This window comes from Leucoraja erinacea, chromosome 1, assembly GCF_028641065.1.
Source record: "Leucoraja erinacea ecotype New England chromosome 1, Leri_hhj_1, whole genome shotgun sequence".
NCBI classification, from domain to species: domain Eukaryota; kingdom Metazoa; phylum Chordata; class Chondrichthyes; order Rajiformes; family Rajidae; genus Leucoraja; species Leucoraja erinaceus.
This window is the reverse complement of record NC_073377.1, coordinates 165,298,541-165,321,197: the sequence shown is the minus strand read 5'-3', so window position 1 is coordinate 165,321,197 and position 22,657 is coordinate 165,298,541. Positions and strand designations below refer to the sequence as shown.

At 41.7% G+C, this 22,657-nt stretch overlaps 1 protein-coding gene across 1 annotated transcript in view; it reads right to left on the bottom strand.

Moving 5' to 3' along the window:
* The window catches only part of fat4 (FAT atypical cadherin 4), a 366,482-nt gene that overhangs the window by 163,060 nt on the left and 180,765 nt on the right, over positions 1 to 22,657 (bottom strand). The window contains exons 4-5 of the mRNA XM_055647477.1: positions 21,915 to 22,176; positions 17,855 to 18,205 (exon numbers count right to left, since the gene is read on the bottom strand). Of these exons, the coding sequence (XP_055503452.1) occupies positions 17,855 to 18,205; positions 21,915 to 22,176 (613 nt within the window). The remainder of the gene's footprint in view (positions 1 to 17,854; positions 18,206 to 21,914; positions 22,177 to 22,657) is intronic.

Below are 22,657 nucleotides of genomic sequence, written 5' to 3'. Positions count from 1 at the left end.
CCAGGGATGAAGATCCAGTTCTTGGCATATCCAGAGGACCAACGGTTGTGTGTGTGGTAACATACTAACACCACTATCTGAGAGTTACGGAGAACCTCAGAGGCTCAGAACAATCGGTCCGCATCAGCCATAAAAAAAAAAACACACCAAAAGGTGTCAACTCAAACCATCTCCAGATGGTCAAAAGAGGTAATGGCGGTAGCAGGAGTCAACATTTATATGGTTAAATCTCACTCCAACATGTTAGGGTTTTATTCTTTGGAGCGCTGAAGGTTAAGGGGGACTTGATAGAGGTCTTTAAAATGATGAGAGGGATAGACAGAGTTGACGTGGATAAGCTTTTCCCACTGAGAGTAGGGAAGATTCAAACAAGAGGACATGACTTGAGAATTAAGGGACAGAAGTTTAGGGGTAACATGAGGGGGAACTTCTTTACTCAGAGAGTGGTAACTGTGTGGAATGAGCTTCCAGTGAAGGTGGTGGAGGCAGGTTCGTTTTTATCATTTAAAAATAAATTGGATAGTTATATGGACGGGAAAGGATTGGAGGGTTATGGTCTGAGCGCAGGTATATGGGACTAGGGGAGAATACGTGTTCGGCACAGACTAGAATGGTCGAGATGGCCTGTTTCCGTGCTGTAATTGTTATATATATATATATATATATGTTATATGTTAATTAACCTACAAATCTGTATGTCGTTAGTATGTGAGAGGAAACCAAAGATCTTGGAGAAAACCCATGCTGGTCACGGGGAGAACATACAAACTCCTCACACACAAGCACCTGTAGTCAGGATTGAACCCGGTCTCTGGCGCTGTAGGGCAGTAAGGCCCACCTCTGCGCCACACTAGAATACATATAGAGCACCTAATCTTTACTACATCTGCTACAGTGACAACCACCTACGTGAAGCCAACCACTTGAAGATCAAATCTCTTGAAACCCATCTATGTCTCTTTCCTATTCTAATTGTAGATTGGTTATTGCATGTGAAGCAATCATAGTAGAAATAGCATCACTAACCCCCCCCTTACTGTATGCTTATACTAACACCCACTTCCTATACTGGTCAGTCTTGGAAGCGGTAACGATGAGCTGACAGCTAACAACCTGCTGTACCGCTATACTATGTGCACAGATTAAAGATGACTTTGAACTCCAGATTGTGCAACTTGCTTATTTACATGGTGTCAGGCGGTCTACTAATACAGCCCAAACATGTACGGACCAACCAGACATATATTGATATTTTGCATTTCGTTGTCTCTGTACTGTACACTGACAATGACAATCAAAATTGAATCTGAATCTGAATCTGAATATTTTAACTAAACATGACCTCTTATCATTAATTTTATGTCAATTTGAATCTGAATCTTTCCAGATATCTTGGATATTTCTCTTAGTAAACCATAATTGATATAACATCAGTTTTTACAGTTACATCAGAATAATTTGTCATCTGCTTTAAAGATGATAAATTACAGCTGTGTTTATACATAGTTCCCCCCATTTCAGGGCACCATAATGTTTGGGACACATGGCTTCACAGGTGTTTTGTAATTGCTCAGGTGTGTTTAATTGCCTCCTTAATGCAGGTATAAGAGAATGCTCAGCACCTAGTCTTTCCTCCAGTTTTTCCATCACCTCCCGCCAAGAAGTACTTAAAAGAGCAACCACAGTTCTGGAAAAAGGTCTTGTGTATAGATGAGACGGAAATTAACTTATATCAGAGTGATGGCAAGAGCAAAGTATGGAGGAGAGAAGGAACTGCCCAAGATCCAAAGTATACCACCTCACCTGGGCTGCTGAAGATACTGGCTCACTTATCTCCATTGATGATACAACTGCTGATGGTAGTACCATATTACTTGAATATTGAATTCTGAAGTGCATATACACATCCTATCCTATGTTTAAACAAATGCCTCAAAACTCATTGGCCAGTGGTTCATTCTACAGCAAGACAATGATCCCAAACATACTGCTAAAGCAACAAATGTGTTTTTCTAAGCTAAAAAATGGTAAATTCTGGAGTGGCCAAGGCAATCACCCAATCTGAACCCAATTGAGCATGCCTTTTATATACTGAAGAGAAAACTGAAGGGGAATAGCCCCCAAAACAAGCATAAGCAAAAGGTGACTACAATACAGGCCTGGCAGAGCATCACCAGAGGAGACACCCAGCAACTGGTGATGTCCATGAATCACAGACTTCAAGCAGTCATTGCATGCAAAGGATATGCAACAAAATACTAAACATGACTACTTTCATTTACATGACATTGCTGTGTCCCAAACATTATGATGCCCTGAAATGGGGGGGGATAAACACAGCTGTAATTTCTACATGGTGAAACTAAAAAATATTAAAATGGCTTTTATTAAAATCTGACAATGTGCACTTTAACCACATGTGATTTTTTTCTATTACAAATCTAAAATTGTGGCGTACAGAGGCAAATAAATAAATTATGGGTCCTTGTCCCAAACATTATGGAGGGCACTGTATCTCTCCCGCCTAAATGCCTTCTCTCCATCACCTCTGACACCCATACTAATCAAATTACTCCATCATTTTGTGACTATATTTAAAATGTTATCCACCAGAATTCTATTAAATTCTGAAAGTTATTATGCAGCTATCCTGCCTGGCTCAGGAATAATCAGTACCCATGGCAACACCATACAACTTCCTAGAGATCTTGAAGAATTATGACAAATGCAGGGTCAGTGTTAGATGAACTCTTTGTTAAATTACATAGAAACATAGAAAATAGGTGCAGGAGGAGGCCATTCGGCACTTCGAGCTAGCACCGCCATTCATTGTGATCATGGCGAATCGTCCCTAGAGCTCTGTCTAACTCTCTCTTAAATCCATCCAGTGATTTTGCCTCCACTGCCGTCTGTGGCAGGGAATTCCACAAATTCACAACTCTCTGGGTGAAAAAGGTTTTTTTCTCACCTCAGTCTTAAATGGCCTCCCCTTTATTCTTAGACTGTGGCCCCTGGTTCTGGACTCGCCCAACATTGGAAACATATTTCCTGCATCTAGCTTGTCCAGTCTTTTTATAATTTTATATGTTTCTATAAGATATCCCCTCATCCTTCTAAACTCCAGTGAATACAAGCCTAGTCTTTTCAATCTTTCCTCATATGACATTCCCGCCATCCCAGGGATCAATCTCGTGAACCTACGCTGCACTGCCTCAATCACAAGGATGTCCTTCCTCAAATTAGGAGACCAAAACTGTACACAATACTCCAGATGCGGGCTTACCAGAGCCCTATACAACTGCAGATGAAATTCTTTACTCCTATACTAAAATCCTCTCGTTATGAATTCTCAGTGTTAAACTCTTTGTGGGTTTGTACTGTATGTTACCAGCCTTCTTCAACTATACAACTAGTGCAAAGCAGAGAAAAAAATAATGACTAAAATTCCCTGTGAAAAAAAACTCAAGAACACAAATCAGATTTCAGCTGGTACATAAACATTGTCAACCAAAAGATTTGGTATCTCCAAAGGGATATCAGTTATCTTCTTACTGCTCCTTTGGTGGTCTCACAAGATAAACAATTAAAATGGGATGAAACTGCCTTGCAAAGTTGAGCTGACTGCTCCTTGACCTTATTTCCATGTGTTGTAAAACTACCTTTAAAACATTTGTTCCAGCATTGATGGTTGCAACTTGAACATCCTTTGCAGGTTACTTGGCTTGGTTTTACAATCGCACTTGACAATTACGTTATCATCCTCAAGTGGGTCCAAAAATGGCCAAATTTATAATAAGCAGACACGATACGGAGTAACAAAAGTCTCGCCACTGTGAGCTGTGGTGCCGTACAGTTCTTTGTTCATCAGCCTGACAAGACTGAGGAGTGATTACACATGGGTGTCGTATATCTGCATATCTGCATCACAGCCTGGAATGACAATAGGGCTTGTTTCCTCTTGTCAAGTGTGTTTTTGCAGCAGTCGTACCACATGTGCAATCTGAGACCCATCACATTATTTACAGCTGCTTATTTTGTAACCAGAAGTGATGGTTATGTTCTTAGATGATTTAGGGTCAATACTCTCAATGCATAGCTGCTGATTTCAGTGTTTATTTTCCTTCTGTAACATAGAGCCACATGGATTTTAAACAAAAAAAAGAGTAGCTTTGGTGAGAGGAAGGGAATAATTGTTAACATGTATCACGTTTAATTTTTGACTGTTAACAATCATTGCTGCTTTAAGGATATGCCACTTTAAGGATTGCATCATGAGACTAACTACAATCTGTGTTGGTGCAGCATTCTAACCATATAACCATATAACAATTACAGCACGGAAAACAGGCCATCCCTGCCCTTCAAGTCCGTGCCGAACACTTATTTTCCCCTAGTCATAGAAACAGAGAAATTAGGTGCAGGAGTAGGCCATTCGGCCCTTCGAGCCTGCACCGCCATTCAATATGATCACGGCTGATCATCCAACTCAGTATCCCGTACCTGCCTTCTCTCCATACCCTCTGATCCCCTTAGCCACAAGGGCCACATCTAACTTCCTCTTAAATATAGCCAATGAACTGGCCTCAACTACCCTCTGTGCAGAGAGTTCCAGAGATTCACCACTCTCTGTGTGAAAAAAGTTCTTCTCATCTCGGTTTTAAAGGATTTCCCCCTTATCCTTAAGCTGTGAAACCTTGTCCTGGAATTCCCCAACATCGGGAGCAATCTTCCTGCATCTAGCCTGTCCAACCCCTTAAGAATTTTGTAAGTTTCTATAAGATCCCCTCTCAATCTCCTAAATTCTAGAGAGTACAGTCACATCTACCTGCACTCAGACCATAACCCTCCATTCTTTTCCCGTCCACATACATATCCAATTTATTTTTAAATGATAAAATCGAACCTGCCTCCACCACTTCCACTGGAAGCTCATTCCACACAGCTACCACTCACTGAGTAAAGAAGTTCCCTCTCATGTTACCCCTAAACATCTGTCCCTTAATTCTCAAGTCATGTCCTCTTGTCTGAATCTTCCCTACTCTCAATGGGAAAAGCTTTGTGGAAAACTCCAGACAGTCTTTCAATCTGTGGATGAAACTGCAATAAGAAATGCTGTTCCGATACAGTATCTTCTCACACATTAGTATCAGGTGACATAAAATGTTCTTCCACACAAACTGCCAATTTAATATCCATTTGTTCTATTGCATATCCTTTATTTTCTGGTCATTAGGTTTGCTTTGATATTTCGAGATTGCATGTAATTTACGTGAAACTCTACAGATAACATCCATAAAATGATGCTAATCCTCATTCCTACACATTGAATCAAAGAAAGGCACGACACAGAAATGTGCCCTTTGTCCCACATTAATAATTCCTACCCATCATAATGCATATCTACGCTGTTCCCATTTTTTTGTGCATCTTTGTACTTTTATACTACTACAAATTCAGTGCTATCTTATCTGTAATTATGGATTCTTTTCTTTTGTCCCCACTGCAGTTCAAACTTCAGAATTTGACAACCTGGCTTTCTGCCTGCTATTTCATATTATCTAGTTCATCTTGATCCATTTTGAAGATGCTTCATTCCCCATTAATCTTTCCAAAGTTCTTCAAAGCCTGAATAATACAACCCTTGTCTGCTTCCCAGGGTTTTATTCTCGTTTTTTTTCTTAACTTTCCACCTTTTTAGAATAACTGCTCACAGTCTATTAAAGCTATTTAGTGTTTTAGTCATTGCAAAACTAGTTGGTGACATTACTCTTCCATTTACTTTATCCGATTGATGAAATAGATTTTTTTCTCCACTCTCCAAATCATATGTGTAAAAAAACAGCAAGGCTTCTTTCGGTCACTTGGACATGTATATCTGCACTGTCCTTCATGATGATCACCAGTCATCGCTTAGCTCCGTGCCATTTTCTCCTACAAATTCCATATCCTTGATTTCCTCAATCCCGAAAAACCTATCCACGTACTTATTGACTAACCATCCACAGTTCTTCTGGGTAGACAATTCCAAAGATTCACTGCCCTCTGGTTAAATCAATTTCTTTTCATTTCAGTTCTAAAAGATTGCCCCCCTGATTTTAAGACTATGCCCCTTTGGTTGTAGACTTTATAGCTAGAGCAAAATATAATCGCTGCTTTTCCCCTATAAAGCTCAGTGAAAATGTTGCATGTTTCAATGAGATCACCTGTCGTTCTTCTGCAATCAAAACAAAACAGTCCCTGTCCATTCAAGCTCTTTTTCCATGTCCAATCCCCCATACAAACAATCCATCTTGTGAACATCCCTCTCCTGCATGTCCACATTGTGTACATTTAGTGAGACCACAACTGAACATAACATTAGGGCAGGCAGCATCCCTGGATAGAAGGAATGGGTGACGTTTCGGGTCGACTTCTTCAGACTGATGTCAGGGGGAGGGGAGGGGACGGGACAGAGATAGAATGTAGTCGGAGTCATTAAGACTGGTGGGAGAACTGGGAAGGGGGAGGGGAAGGGGATGGAGAGAGAATGAAAGCAAGGGCTATCTGAAGTTAGAGAAGGCAATGTTTATACCGCTGGGTGGAAGCTACCCAAGCAAAATATGAGGTGCTGTCCCTCCAATTTGCGCTGGGGAGTTGAGCAAGTGCTGAGCAACCGGGAGATCAGGTAGGTTATGGCGGACTGAGCGGAGGTGTTCAGCGAAACGATCGCCGAGCCTGCGCTTGGTCTCGCCGATATATAGGAGTTGACACCTGGAACGTTTGTAAAATGTATCAATGTTAAGATGTTAGCCAACAGACACGAGGGCGTAGATTTTTGCCCCTTTACTATAAATAACCAAAAATAAATAATCTGCTAACCAATGTTGGTGTACCATAAGGTGATCGCACAAACCTTTGTGGGGATGCATCGAGTGGGGGTGCAAAATAAACATACACGCTCGGTGTGTCTAAATGTTAGTTTGGGTGTGTCTCTTGGTGTGTCTTGTGTGGGGGCGGGGGGGGGGGGGGGGGGGGGGGGGGGAGGGGGGGGGAGGAAGGGGGAAACCGCTTTTGGTCGCCTCTTCGTCGGAGAGGTGACTTTTTCCATGTCATTTCCATCGCAGCCTAACAGCTTGGATTGGAGCAGCGTTTCCCGGAGTTGGGCCCAAGAGTTTCTCAGCAGCGGGCGCAGGGTGGACTTTTCCATTGCGGAGTGGGCGAACCCTTGCCGGGGGTCGCCAGAGAGGAGTGCTCCGATCGCTGGCCTGGTGAAGTTGACATCGTGGGGCTGTGGTCTGCGGAGCTTCTAGCCGCAGGCGTGGCGTGGACTTACTATCCGGAGCCTGGGATCCCTTGCCGGGGATCGCCGGAGAAGAGCTCTGACCACCGGCCTGCGGCCTATAACATCCTGAAGCCGCGGTCTCCAGTAGGAAAGTGCTGATTCGGGCACTCCAAGCAGCGGAGTGTGTTTGACTGTCCCAACGTCGGAGTTTAAATCATCCCGACGCGAGGGCCTGTACATCGGGCCGTCCGTAGTGGCGACTACGGAGGGTACATGGCCCCAACCAAAGGAGGAGGACTGACTGAACTTTGTTACGTTCCACCACTGTGAGGAATGCTGTGGTGTGTTTGTTTGTGTTAAATTCTATTGTGTATTGTGTTTTTTTTTTAAGTGTATCGCTGCTGACAAATTCATTTCACTGCACCTTCGGGTGTATGTGACGAATAAAAGTGACTTTGACTTTGACATAGTCATCTACGTGACAATCTGGTGTTGCAGTACATTGAATTTCACAGTCATGGAATAGGAATCTATTGGCTTTGGCACTGGGCTGTTGATCCACTCTGCCAATGCAATGAAGGCAAAATATCATTCCTACCGCGTATATACAGTAGCATGTGAGATATGGCTGCACCATCCAGACTTGCAATGACTTTGCCTTACCAGGAATTGCTAATGCCTTTGGTCTTGTGCGATTTCTGTAAATATCCCAGCTTTAAATAGTCATAGTCATACAGCATGGAAACTGGCCCTTTGGCCCAACTCGCCAATGCTAACCAAGTTATCCCATTTGCCCGAACACTGCAACCAAAAATTACCTTGAGCACTTGCAGGCTGAAAAAATGCTGAACATTTAAATTTGAACCATTGTATAAAAAAGAAAATGAACTGCCTCATCTTTTAACTTATCGTGGAGAAGATGGTAACTTGGCCAATCTGTTCTATGCCAGGTCAAACAGAGCAGGCATAGAATGGCAATCCCATTTCACCTACAGCAGTGGTCATTTACAGTGGCTCGGAAATGTATGAAACAACAAGTCTTTGTGAGGTATGAGAGAAAAACTGAACACTTGGTGGAGGTGGAGCAAGAGGGGGATCCAAATGATCGTAATAGGTATGTTACAAAACTTACCTTCAGCGGCGCTGCAGTTCTGTCACTGGCCGTGTGCGCGACTTTGGCACCTTTGAGGGGGCAAGCGGGATTAAAATGCCGTTTTCTCCTGCCTGTCCGAGATATATTTTCTCAGGCTACCACCTGATGCTGAAAAATTGTTCCGACTGTTGTTCTCGGGAGTTTATTTCAGTTCTCTTAATTTTTAAGAAAGTTATGGGCTTTTGACTGTCCTCGATCACAGCTTTTGAGTTAAGTCAATGGAAAAGCAATAGGGAACAAGATGCTAATTTCCGAGTATGAAAATGGCCATACGTTTTCTAATACTGAAGATATGGAAGTGAATTAGGTGTCAAATTGAACTTCTTTTTATGCTTTATCCGATGGGATAAATTGCAGACTTGATTTTTTAAATCTCAAAATGTTGTAACATTGCTAATCTTTGGGACAACATGCAAAACTAATGCAATCAGCACCAGCAGTCAGAATCAAACCCAGATCATTGAAACTGTGGGGTGGCAACACTATCCGCGATGTCACTGCACCTGTTTCACATCTTTCAATTCAATAAAAAACAAAAGAGAAGCAATGCAAGACAGACAGCAGATTCACTGTCACCCACTTTCTATTGAATATAGCAAAATATCCCAAGGCACTTGGCAACATCAAACTTACCTCAAGTGTATTTTCAGCAACCGCATGTGCAAGTTATTTACCTATCAGTGGTGATGTTTGATTTCTTCTATGGTTCAATGGGATAAATTCTCTAAGTTACTCTGAACTGAGCTGAAACATATTGTGGGATGACTTCAAGTAGAAACGGCAATATCAATATGTTGATAAATTCTTAAGAATCACACCGCTGCAGGCATTGGTGGAAACGGAGCGTTTTTGTTGCTCGGTGATATGAGGATTGAAAAAAAAAAATCAAAGTCCAAACTCCAAAGAGAGTTTGGGCACATTTACCGATATCTATTAAATCCTTAAGGCAGCCTAAGGATGTTGGATTTCCAGCGATGCAGGCAGAAGTGAGACTGATCTTACCGCGCGCCTTTCCTTTGGTTCCACCCATGCCTGATTTGCTTCAGCATTTAATTGACTGTGCAAATTAGATAATATTTTATAAGCATTCTGTGAGACACAGTATCCTCTGTCAACAGAAAACTGTTTTTATTTCCTTAACTCTGACCTAGCAGTTAGCACTATCCAATTAAGCAACTGGATCACAGAACCAGATTTGGTTCCAATTTCCAAGAATAATTAGTAATGCATCAGTGATCTTTCATCTTTTTTTATTTTTCTATTGTCATACATAAGTCAGAAAAGGATTATTTAGAAACCCTGCCACGTCAAGATACAAGATGGCCAAAGGCCTGGATTTTGTGTTGCAACAAAGAAACTATTGATGTCCATTGTCATTTCTGCATAAAATTGACTTTGGGATTTCCCTGCAGGCACAACTTAAAAGAGCAATTTAGTGAATTTGCTGCTCTAATTCAGGCATCTTTCACAACTGCATTGACATGAGTTTACTGAGTGGTCTTACTGTAAAGTATCCCGCATATTTTCTACATTCTGTATTAGGTTAACGTTTTAAATAGAGCTGTGTCATTTATATTGCTCAGCAAATTATGCCTGGTAAAGCTTAATTTCATTTTTGTTTTTTCTAAATCCTTCAGGGAGGTGTTGCAAAATTGATTTTAAATTTAAAAAAAAAGTTTTTTCAGCTTCTATGTTAAGCATATATATTATGTTCCAATCTTTAGTTAGCTTTCCAGAAAATATTTGGATATGCAACTAACAATGCGAAGGAATGTGTAGGAAGGAACTGCAGATGCTGGTTTAAACCAGAGATAGACACAAAAAGCTGGAGTAACTCGACAGGGTCAGACGGCATCTTTGGAGGAAAGGAATAGGTGACATTTTGGGTCGAGACCCTTCTTCAGACTGAGAGTCGTGGGAAAGGGAAATGAATGATATAGATGGGTGTACAGAGAGATATCGAACAAATGAATGAAAGATATGCAAAAACGTAACGGTGGTTAAAGGGCCTGTCCCACTTGGCCGTCATTTGCGCCTCATTTACGCGACATATGTAAAATAGGTTCGGCGTTGTGACGCGTGGGGTGTGCATGGGTGACGCACGTATTGCGCATGGTGAGGCGTGGAATCGCATGCAGTGGCGCGTGCTATCGTGCGGCGCTCCAGGATTTCGTAGTATAACGAAATCCTCGCACACCACCTGCGCGACGTATCGCGTACGCACGCTGACGCATTGGCGTTGCACGCTGTGTCACGTGGTGACGCATGGTTACGTCACCGTGCGTCAACGTCCATAAACGTGCGACGACGCCCGTTCACAGACGGCCCGCCTTTTACGCATCATGTAACCTCTAACCTCGTCCACACAGACCTCCTCCTGGGTTTCTTGCTAGCCTTTCTTGTTGTACTGCCTGGCTGATCTGTCAGTATGAGGGCTGCTGCTAACAGAAGTCTCTGTTGTTGCTGTAGCAATAAAATCTGTAGTTCTTCCATGATGGTCATGATGCAGAATAGGGAAGCAGGGAATTCTAATGACATCAAGCGCTCCAGACCACTGTGCTGAAGCACGCACGATGATGTGTGATTTGCGTGCAGCGTCGTATGTCTCGACGCGTCCACCAATTTTACATTTGACGCGTAAATGAGGCGCAAATGATGGCCAAGTGGGTCAGGCCCTAAAGGAAACAGGCAATTGTTAGCTGTGGGCTAGGTGAGAACAAGTATGGACTATGAGACTAAACAAGATGACTTTGAAGCTGATACGACTTGGGTGGGGGAGGGATGAAGGGAGGGGGTGCAAGGGTTACTTGAAGTTAGAGAAATCAATGTTCATACCAGTTGGTTGTAAGCTGCCCAAGCAAAATATCAGGTGCTGTTTCCCCCAATTTGCATTTGACCTGACTCTGACAATGGAGGAGGCCTAGAACAGAGAGGTCAGTGTGGGAATGGGAATGGGAATGGGAATTGCAGTGACTACCAGGAGATCAGGTAGGTTCAGGCAGGCGGAGCGAAGCTGTTCCGTGAAACTGTTGCCGAGTCTATAGGTTCGGTCTCCTCGATTTATAAGAGTCCACATTTAGAACAACGGATATAGTAGATGAAGTTGGAGGAGTTCCAAGTGAACCTCTGCCTAACCTGAAACGACTGTCAGGGTCCCTGGACAGTCGAGGGAGGAGGTATAAGGCCAGGTGTTGTATCTCCTGCGGTTGCAGGGGAAGGTTCCTGGGAAGGGGGCAGTTTGGGTGGGAAGGGATGAGTTAACCAGGGAGTTGCGGAGGGAACTGTCTCTGTGGAAGGTGGAACAATGTGATTTTCTATCCTAGTTTGCCATCGATGAGAATTCATAGAGACATAGAAAATAGGTGCAGGAGGAGGCCATTCGGCCCCGAGCCAGCACCGCCCCTAGTTGGCCATCCCTATGATAACCTGTCATAGAGACATATCCCTTGACTCCAATAGGTGCAGGAGGCGATTCGGCCAGTGAGCTGAAAGCATGCCCTTCATTTGTGATCATTGTCTGAGTGTCGTACAGAGACAACCCCTATAGCATCTCCCTTGAAAATAACACCGTGCGGTGTGCCTTCTCCCCATATTCCTTGACTCCACTAGCCCCGAGAGCTCTATCTAACTCTCTCTTAAATCCATCCAGTGACTTGGCCTCCACTGCCCTCTGTGGCAGGGAATTCTATAAATTCACAACTCTCTGGGTGAAAACGTTTTTTCCTCACCTCAGTCTTAAATGACCTCCCCTTTATTCTAAGACTGTGGCCCCTGGTTCTGGACTCGCCCCACATTGGGAACATTTTTTCCTGCATCTTGCTTGTCCAGTCCTTTTATAATTTTATATGTTTCTATGAGATTCCCCCTCACCCTTCTAAACTCCAGTGAATACAAGCCTAGACTTTTCAATCTTTCCTCATATGACAGTCCCGCCATCCCAGGGATCAATCTCGTGAACCTCTCGTGAATTCTTCCACACCTTATTGCTGGATGCTAGTGATCACCTTGAATGTTTGCCCAACAGTATCAAATACTGAAAATGAGTATGTCCACAATAGAGTGGTGCTTCATCGTAAGGAAATCTGTCTATTATCGATCAGTAGTGCGTGCTGCCTCATTGCCAAGAACTGCAAATGCAGGCCAATAACATTTTCAGAACCACTGAGATACCTTATCGTGAACAAAGGAATAACGGTGGCTGCAAATATTACCAACAATTGGATGCTTCTGAGTAGGTTCACATCACCCTACATATTTGCAATTACAAATGTTTTTTGTAATTATGGTGTTTGCATAAAAAAACTGATACATTTTTGCTTTGCAAAATACTTTGAACTATTTCATTACTTTTGAATGGAATAAAATATTCCTTTATTGAAATGAAAGGGAAGAAATTTCCCAGGGGATTTTTATTTGCCCGAGCTGTTAAGAATAATTAGCAATTCATATAGTACTTTGATGAAAATTGCAACTACAGACTTTGTAGTCGGGCTATAGGTATACACTTCACCATTTATGTCAATTGGAATGGAACACCAAGAGCTCAGTAAAAAGAGGATCTAAAATTTTGTTCCTTTTAATATCTTCACATAGAAAATAGGTGCAGGAGTAAGAACCCTTCGAGCCAGCACCACCCTCTTTGCAATATCATTTGTATCCTTTGCTATTACAATGCATCTAATAAAAACCACAACAGCTGATCCAACAAGGATTCTTTGTGGTTTCCACACTGACAAGCAATTCATATAAAGTACTTACTGGATCCCGACCGGAACATCGCAACTGCAACTACAAATGCTTTAAACAGGCGCCTAATGTTCTTGCCAGCAACACAAGAGCTGTTCCAGCTGCACTTCACCATTCTATGTCAATTCAAACATTCATCAAGGAACATCCCAAGAGCTCAGTAATTGACATTGATTCTGCTGATCTTGGATCTATTTCCATGTCAGTGGTTTGCCTGGATTTTGTTCCTTTTATGCAACTCTTCAGGTGTGGAGTTAGAAACATAGAAAATAGGTGCAGGAGTATGGCATTCGGCCCTTCGAGCCTGCACCGCCATTCAATATGATCATGGCTGATCATCCAACTCAGTATCCTGTACCTGCCTGTGGCATGATGTTGAGGCCCTAGCCATCTATAAATTGCATTTGTAACTTGATTTTGAGTTTCCACTTGTATTTAAGATGGTCACATTTCTCTTTTCATGTCACATCAAATTCATGGCCCACCCATTACATGGCAAGTCGGGACCTTGGGCTATCAGGTATTAAATAGGATGTTGCTGCTTTTCTATTGTGAATGTTCTTGTCACTTTTAAAATAGGTATATTGCTGGTGGTTTCCTTTATTTGTGACATTGTCCTGGCAAGGCATCTATCCATGTTGAAACTGTGTTACTGATATTCAGCCATGCTATTAGTGCAGCAACTTGTGTGCTGTCCCTTCTAATGTGATTATGGGTTTGTCAATAAATAAATGAACCTATTTCCTGCCAATCTAGCCTCCTGGCAACTTTCACTCATGCAATCTTTTTCACAGCTGAATGGAGGCTTTTGCTAATCCCTGTAATTGAGAAACCTCCACCTCACAAAAACAAATAGCATTACATTGTGTTTCAACAAGTTCCAGAACAAACAAACAGAAAGCTTGAGGCACAGCAAATGGAGTATAGATTGGTGGAGCAAGATGAGATGGAATAGAAACATAGAAAATTGGTGCAGGAGTAGGCCATTCGGCCCTTCGAGCCTGCACCACCATTCAATATGATCATGGCTGATCATCCAACTCAGTATCCCATGCCTGCCTTCTCTCCATACCCCCTGATCCTTTTAGCCACAAGGGCCACATCTAATTCCCTCTTAAATATAGCCAATGAACTGGCCTCAACTACCTTCTGTGGCAGAGAATTCCAGAGATTCACCACTCTCTGTGTGAAAAAATAGAATCCTCTGATCTGCCTTTAATTTGTCAGAATTGAGTTGTAGGATTGTTTTAGCATGTGGTAACAAACAATTACTTTTTATTAAATATAACGTGTTAAACAAATAGTGATCATAAGCAGAGAATTATTTTGCTTACAAGCAGTTAATATCTGGAAGAGGTAGTGTATATATATCTATATATACCAAAGCAAATATATAGAAACAAGAAGCTGGAGTAACTCAGCGGGACAGGCAGCATCTCTGGAGAGAAGGAATGGGTGACGTTTCGGGTCGAGACCCTTCTTCAGTATCGACCCGAAACGTCAACCATTCCTTCTCTCCAGAGATGCTGCCTGTCCCGCTGAGTTAGACTAGCTTTTTGTGTCTATCTTTGGTTTAAAGCAGCATCTGCAGTTCCTTCCTACTTATTTTATATATATATATGCTTGTGCATGTCTTTAGAATATGCCAGTGATCATACTTGAGAACCATATGGCTTTCAATGGGATGCTTCTTTGTTAAAGGGAGTTCAAAGTCAATATTATAAAAATATTTCAGTGTCATGAGTATCAAAGCATGACCAACCAACCCAATATAAATTAAAAAAGAGTATCAGTTTCAATGTCTACTACTAACATGGAACCAGTGAATGCATAATTCTTTATTTTGGCAGAGATGGATGGAATTAGAAGCAGAATTACTCAAACATCTGCAGTTTTTCATAAATTGCCCATTTCCAACATTTTTCACAAATTCAAAGGCTCGCCTTCAATACCTCAAAAGGCCCATCGGGCTTTCCACAAGTATTGTGGAAGTATCATAGACACATAGAAAATAGATGCAGGAGTAGGCCATTCGGCCCTTCGAGCCTGCTCCGCCATTCAATATGATCATGGCTGATCATCCAACTCAGCATGGAAGTATTCATTTCCTTCTTTTCCCCATACAGTTAGATTTGTCTGATCCAACATGCTGATGTTCTGTAACTCTGACCTCATGACTGGCTCAATTTGTTTTATCTTTTAAAGAATTTTGGGAAGATGTGAGATTCGTCCTGTCAGGCAAATCAGACCAATTCTTAAAGATTTGGTCTCCATTTATTGACCTATTACAAGCATGTGATGCAACACAACCTTAGAAATAAAGTATTTCAGAACCGGGTGAGAGGTGGGTAAAGATATGAAGGAGGCAGATCCCTTTCAAATACTTCCTCTTTCTTTTCTTCTTTCTTGTCTCTCTCCTATTCTTTTTCTTTTTGCTTAGTTCACATCACCCTCTGCTTTTCTTTTTCGAGCTACACAATATTCTCTCTCTCTATATATCGCTTGCTTTTCTTACCTTTTTTCTTTTTAGTATTAAATTTAAAATAAGAAGTTGTACATGAAATGCAAATATGTTATTCATGTCATATTATTGTACATCACTTCTAATAAAAATATTTTAAAAAATAATAATTTTGGAACCAACAAATGTATTCAGTAGAGTACACCCTAATAGATCATTACATGCATTGGTTTCAGAGCTGACATCTTTCGAATTTAGATGCTGAATTAAAGCCCAACTACTCTCTTAAGATGAACTGCAATGGCCCCATAGTTCCATTCAACATTAGCAAGAGGAATTTTCTTGGGATCCAAGTCACTATTTATCTCTTAACCAGCACTAAAATGGATTATCCAGTCATTAAACCAACTGCATTCTGAGGGACTAACTGTATAGAAATTGGCTTATGCGTGTCTTTATGATGTAACAGCGATCATATTCGAGAACTGCGTAGTTTTCAGTGGGATACTTAGGAATGTCCTGATATCACTATAGTTGCCATATCAATGCAAGTTCTTTTTCCATTTGACACAGAGAGAATTAAAATGTTTTCTGTTCCAGTAAACTCATACCCATTATGAATGATCACTGCCAGTGGCAAATAAGAGGAACAGATGATGACAGAGCACCATGCAGCTGAGGTACCAATGATGCAAGTAACAACGAGGGTTGTTATATATTAGAGTATCAGAGAGTTTTCAATTTGGAATGCTATCAATGCTCTAGCACCATTGTACAGGAATTGACAGCATTTCATTCCAAATTGAAAACTCTCTGATATTCTGATATAAGGACCGGCTCAAAGGAATAAATCAGTAATAAAAAGCTGGGACATATTTGACATGTCATGTGAACTGAGATAAACAGGTATAAAACAATGAACATTGCAACAAGCAGCTTAAAGTCTCTGAAAAATTATTCCTTCCATTGGAGATGTGTGGGCATGATACTGACTAATTTGTAGACATTGTTTAAGAAGACACTGTTTAAGAAGGTAGATAAAAATGCTGGAGAAACTCAGCGGGTGAGGCAGCATCTATGGAGCGAAGAAATAGGTGACATTTCAGGGGCAAGACCCTTGTCTCAACCCGAAACGTCACCTATTCCTTCGCTCCATAGATGCTGCCTCACCCGCTGAGTTTCTCCAGCATTTTATCTAGCTTGTAGATACTAGTAACTGCAGAGCCCCGGTTTACAAAGAAACAATACAAAGTGCAGAAGTAACTCAGCAGTGAGTCTGAAGAGGGGTCTCAACATGAAACATTGCTTTTCCATGTTCACTGGAGATGCTGCCCGAGTTGAATTACTCCAGAACTTTGTATCTTCTATTGACGGTGTTGTTTCCCAGTATGAAAATACTGGTCTTCTGAGTAATCCAACAGATATGTTCATTAATGTTCTTTTGACAATCCTTTTTTTTTTTAAATATTAAGCCATTTAAACAGAAATGAGTGTAAATATAGAAACATAGAAATTAGGTGCAGGAGTAGGCCATTCGGCCCTTCGAGCCTGCACCGCCATTCAATATGATCATGGCTGATCATCCAAATCAATATCCCGTACCTGCCTTCTCTCCATACCCACTGAACCCTTTAGCCACAAGGGCCACATCTAACTCCCTCTTAAATATAGCCAATGAACTGGCCTCAACTACCTTTTGTGGCAGAAAATTCCACAGATTCACCACTCTGTGTGAAAAATGATTTTCTCATCTCGGTCCTAAAAGACTTCCCCCTTATCCTTAAACTGTGACCCCTTGTTCTGGACTTCCCCAACATCGGGAACAATCTTCCTGCATCTAGCCTGTCCAACCCCTTAAGAATGTTGTACGTTTCTATAAGATCCCCCCTCAGTCTTCTAAATTCTAGCGTGTAGCGTGCACCCATTGAGATGATTAAAAAAAACTTTAAATCTGTCCTTGTACTTTGCTGAATTTCAGAGCTGAACATAAACTGCTTGTGCAACAACTTAAGATAAATAATAAGATGATTTAAGCAGAATTTCCGACATGAATGGAATATAATCCTCTGAGACTACGGAAGGAATTTTGTTAAAGTGGAATACTTTTAGCAGGGAAATTAAAGTTATTTTCTGGAAACGAATGTTGCTATTTTTCAAGGGTGAAATGCCAATTGCAATACTGGTTACTTCAGGTGGAAGACTGATGCTTCCCGCTTATGTTTATGATACATACCATCATCTGCATCAGTTGCATTAACGGTTAGGATTTGTTCTCCAGGGGGAAGATTTTCCATCACTGAGGTACTGTAAGATGAAGGACTGAAAATGGGTGGATTATCATTCACATCCAGCACATTGAAGTAAACTCTTACTGTGCTGAGCTGTCCTCCGCCATCTTCTGCCTGGATAGTCAGAATATAATATGGTTGCTTCTCATAATCCAGAGGTTGTGTTAGATTAAAAACTCCAGTCACAGAATTGAGGAAAAATAGTCCATCTTCATCATCCTCTTCCACCATGTACGTGACTTCCCCATTAGCGCCAGAATCTGCATCAGTTGCCAGTATGGCTGCCACGATAGAGCCTAACATTTAAATGAAGAAAGAGAAAAAAAAAATCAGCAGGAATGCTTTTAAAAATCCTATCCATCTAGATTCTTTATTGAGAAAACAAAACATTTTTTTTCCTATTTGTAACTATTTCCTTATTTTCTTGCAAGGGAAAGGAACTACTTTTCTTTAATGAGCAATTTTGCATCAGGAACATCTTGTTTCTATTATTACTCTTGTAGCTTCTCTGCTTCAAACAATTTTCATCCATGCAGTTTACTATTAAAATCAAAATACTCAAATCTACAAGATTATGGTGTACTCTAATTAAAATAAGCAGTTTACTCCGTTTTTGCATTGCATTTGTCAATCATTTGTCCAAAAGCATTCAACATAATAATGTATACAAAAGTGATAGCATATGGTTAATAAGCATATCCGATTTATTCCAGAAGGCCAACTTAATAAAATTCTGCAATTTCAGTTGAATTGTTATCAGTTGCAAATATTAATACAAGACAATTAATTAATAGGGAGTGTTTAAGAGGGAACTGCAGATGCTGGAGAATCGAAGGTTACACAAAAAAGCTGGAGAAACTCAGCGGGTGCAGCAGCATCTATGGAGCGAAGGAAATAGGCAACGTTTCGGGCCGAAACCCAGGGTTTCGGCCCGAAACGTTGCCTATTTCCTTCGCTCCATAGATGCTGCTGCACCCGCTGAGTTTCTCCAGCTTTTTTGTGTAATTAATAGGGAGGTTGTTTAGTACATTGATACAAACGTGTAGAGTTATTGTAGATGGGATAAACATTTTTAAAAAAAGTGCTGTGATTCAATGTTTTGTACAAATTAATAACTGAATAGAGCAGAAAAAAAAGATTCACACAAAGGATGGTTGGGGTGTGGAACAAGCTGCCAGAGGAGGTAGTTGAGGCAGGGACTATCCCAACATTTAAGAAACAGTTAGACAGGTACATGGATAGGAGAGGTTTGGAGGGATATGGGCCAAACACGGGCAGGTGGTACTGGTGTAACTAGGACATGTTGGTCGGTGTGGGCAGGTTGGATCGAAGGGCCTGTTTCCATGCTGTACCACTCTATGACTACGACCAACCAGCAAAATATAAATAAGATAGATTAAGATATTATTGCAAAACAGAGTTTGTTTGCATAGTAAAATGTGGGTCATTTTGGAGAGCAAGGTTGTCTTTAGCAAACTTATTGGCAATAGATATCTCTACTTTGAAACTCCCTCTCCTGGAATCATAAAACAAGATCGGCCCCCTCAAATACTGTACATGTGTAAAAGGTGAAGTCCCTTGTCAGTTTGCTTGCAACCTCAGGTATATCTGGTGGAGAGGTGCCGGATCAGAGTGCATTAACAATGTAGAGAGTGAGGGCCTGTCCCACTTACGTGTCCTTGGCATGCTAATTACGCGACGGTCCCGCTAAGGTTGCGTGCGACTTCATTCGACTGCACAGCCGTCTGGAGCGCTTAACGTCATTTGAAGATGGACACAAAGCTGGAGTAACTCAGCGGGACCGGCAGCATCTCTGGAGAGAAGCAATGGGTGATGTTTCGTGTCGAGACTCTTCTTCAGTCTGAAAGAAGGGTCTTGACCCGAAACGCTACCCATTGCTTCTCTCCAGAGATGCTGCCGGTCCCGCTGAGTTGCTCAAGCATTTTGCGTCTATCTTCAATTTTCTTGGCCTCACTCTGGGAGTAGAAGTGGGGGCGGATCCGGACCGCAACGGCCGTGAGCCCCAGGCCGAGCTCCATAACAGTTTAGTGTGAACAGATGAAGATAGGAAGGAGTTGCCTGGTCTCTTCAGTAAATACTAATCCAGCAGTGCTTGTGGTCGCCAATGGCCATCTTGCCAGCCCTCACCCTATACCTCAGTTTCCAGATTTCCATCCCCACACTCGCTCCTTTCTCCATCTCCCCTTTAGTCTTTTACTGTTTTCATCCTGGCCACTTCTTTCCCTTGCAATCTCTCCATGCTACACACTCCCCCGCTATCTTTCCATTTTGCATTCTCCTTTCTCAGATGCTTGACCCAGTCTTTTTCACTGCCATCTACACCGCCTGCATTTTGCAGTCTGCAGCCCAGCTGGTAGAGCACCAGAAACCCAGGTATGATCCTGATCTCGGGCGCTACCTGCACAGGGTTTGCTTGTCCTCCCTGTTGGGTTTCCTTCAAGTGCTCTGGTTTCCTCTCACATCCCAAAGATGTGCGCGGGCTTGTAGGTTAATTGTCCTCTGTAAATTGCCCCAACTGTGTAACACTGGATAGACTCAGCTTGTACTCACTAGAATTTAGAAGATTGAGGGGGGATCTTATAGAAACTTACAAAATTCTTAAGGGGTTGGACAGGCTAGATGCAGGAAGATTGTTCCCGATATTGGGGAAGTCCAGAACGAGGGGTCACAGTTTAAGGAGTGAGATGACAAAAACATTTTTCATACAGAGAGTGGTAAATCTGTGGAATTCTCTGCCACAGAAGGTAGTTGAGGCCACAGTTCATTGGCTATATTTAAGAGGGAGTTAGATGTGGCCCTTGTGGCTAAAGGGATCAGGGGGTATGGAGAGTAGGCAGGTACAGGATTGGATGATCAGCCATAATCATATTGAATGGCGGTGCACGCTCGAAGGGCCGAATGGCCTACTCCTGCACCTATTTTCTATGTTTCTATTTGAAAGTGGGATAATATATAACGGTGAGTGATGGTCGGGGTGGACTGGGTGGGCCGAAGGGCATGTTTCCGTGCTGTATTGCTACACTAAACTAAATTCCCCACCCCACACGCCCCACATTCTGTTTCCTCCTGTATGTCTCCGGGCCTCTCATAACCTTCTCCAATTGTCGGGGACGATCCCTAACTGGTGCAGGTTTCCCCATTGACAGCCGGGTAATCTTTAATTTGGGAGTCCTTGTTTGCAATCACCTGGCAAGGTTAGAAAACGAGAGTGGGAAAACCAAGGGACCTTCAGCCCCATGATCTGCTTTAATGACAGTAAACTGAAAATGTTTTGCTCTTTATTTATGGAAAGTGGGATTTGAAAGCAATCCAAAGTATTTATTTATCGAAGATACGCATATACAGGATATTCTTGTTAAGCCTCAGAGTCTGTTTGCTATTGATTTATCCACATGCTGAACTAACAGCACAGCTCAGACTGCGGACATGGGCGACAGAGCAACAGATTAACTTGGGAGAGTTTAAAATACATTAACTTTTTTATCTTTGGCGTCTTATATTGCAGACAAGCAAGCAACACTTAAATATTAACCGTGAAATATGATCTGAGTTTACAAATGTTCAACATGGCAGAATACATTGTCAAGAATATACATGAAACCAGAAATAAGCATATTTTGATGTACTCACTGAAATAATCAATTGTTATTCCATTTATTTAACTGTTGGTTAAGTAACATGGCGTCACAACAGGGTGGAATTTAGGATTTCATTTTACTAGTAATTAGCAAATGGGATTCTGAATTGCTTCTAAAACTGGCCGAGCAGATTAATTGGCATCTAGTTGATTATTTATAGGTTAATTGGACTTGGTAAATTGTCACTAGTGCGTAGGGGGTGTGCACGATAAGATGGAACTAGTGTGAACAGGTGATAGATGTGTGGCGAAAACTCCATGGGCCGAATGGCCTGTCTCCATGCTGCATCTTTCATTCACTCACAAAAAAAAAAAGCAATTCAAACTTGTTTTAAGTTGTATCTTACCAGGTGGACTATCCTCTGGGATATCAAATGAATACACGTTCCTGGAAAACTTGGGTGCGTGATCATTTATGTCACTGACAGTGATGTTGATTCGCATGTCGGAGGATTGCAGCCCATCGTCCGCTCGGACCAGTAAGGAATATTTGGAACGGCGCTCTCTGTCCAAACGCTTCGTGGCTAGAAGGTCGCCAGACTCAGGATCAACGCGAAAACTGTTGTCTGCTCCACTTATAATGGCATACGTCACAAGAGCATTTGGACCCTAAGGGAAAAAAAATACATGTATTGAAAATCTGTACAAATAAGATTCTGCGCTCTTGATAGATTTTAATTTTCTTTTAACATTGGACATTTTATTTTTTACTTAAAAATAAAGATTGATGTTTCTCAAATAGCATTTTGACTGTTTTGTATGTCAATTTCATATATTATAGTAATCTTATATTGCCCGTTAATCCCTCTTTTATGGAAGAACTAATCCTGCTATTATCAGTTGTCATAAGCGTATGATGTTGATATTATTGCCCTTTTTATTATAATTGACCCAGCTGCTTTCGATGAATTTGGAAACAATCTCCTTATACATAGACATAAGACATAACATTCTGTATAGGGGCCAAATTAGGCCATTTCCATTTCCATTTCCATAGTTCATCAAGTCTGCTCTGCCATTCTGTCATTGCTAATCTATTCCTCCCACTCAATCCCAATCTCCTGTCTTCTCCATAACCTTTGACACCCGT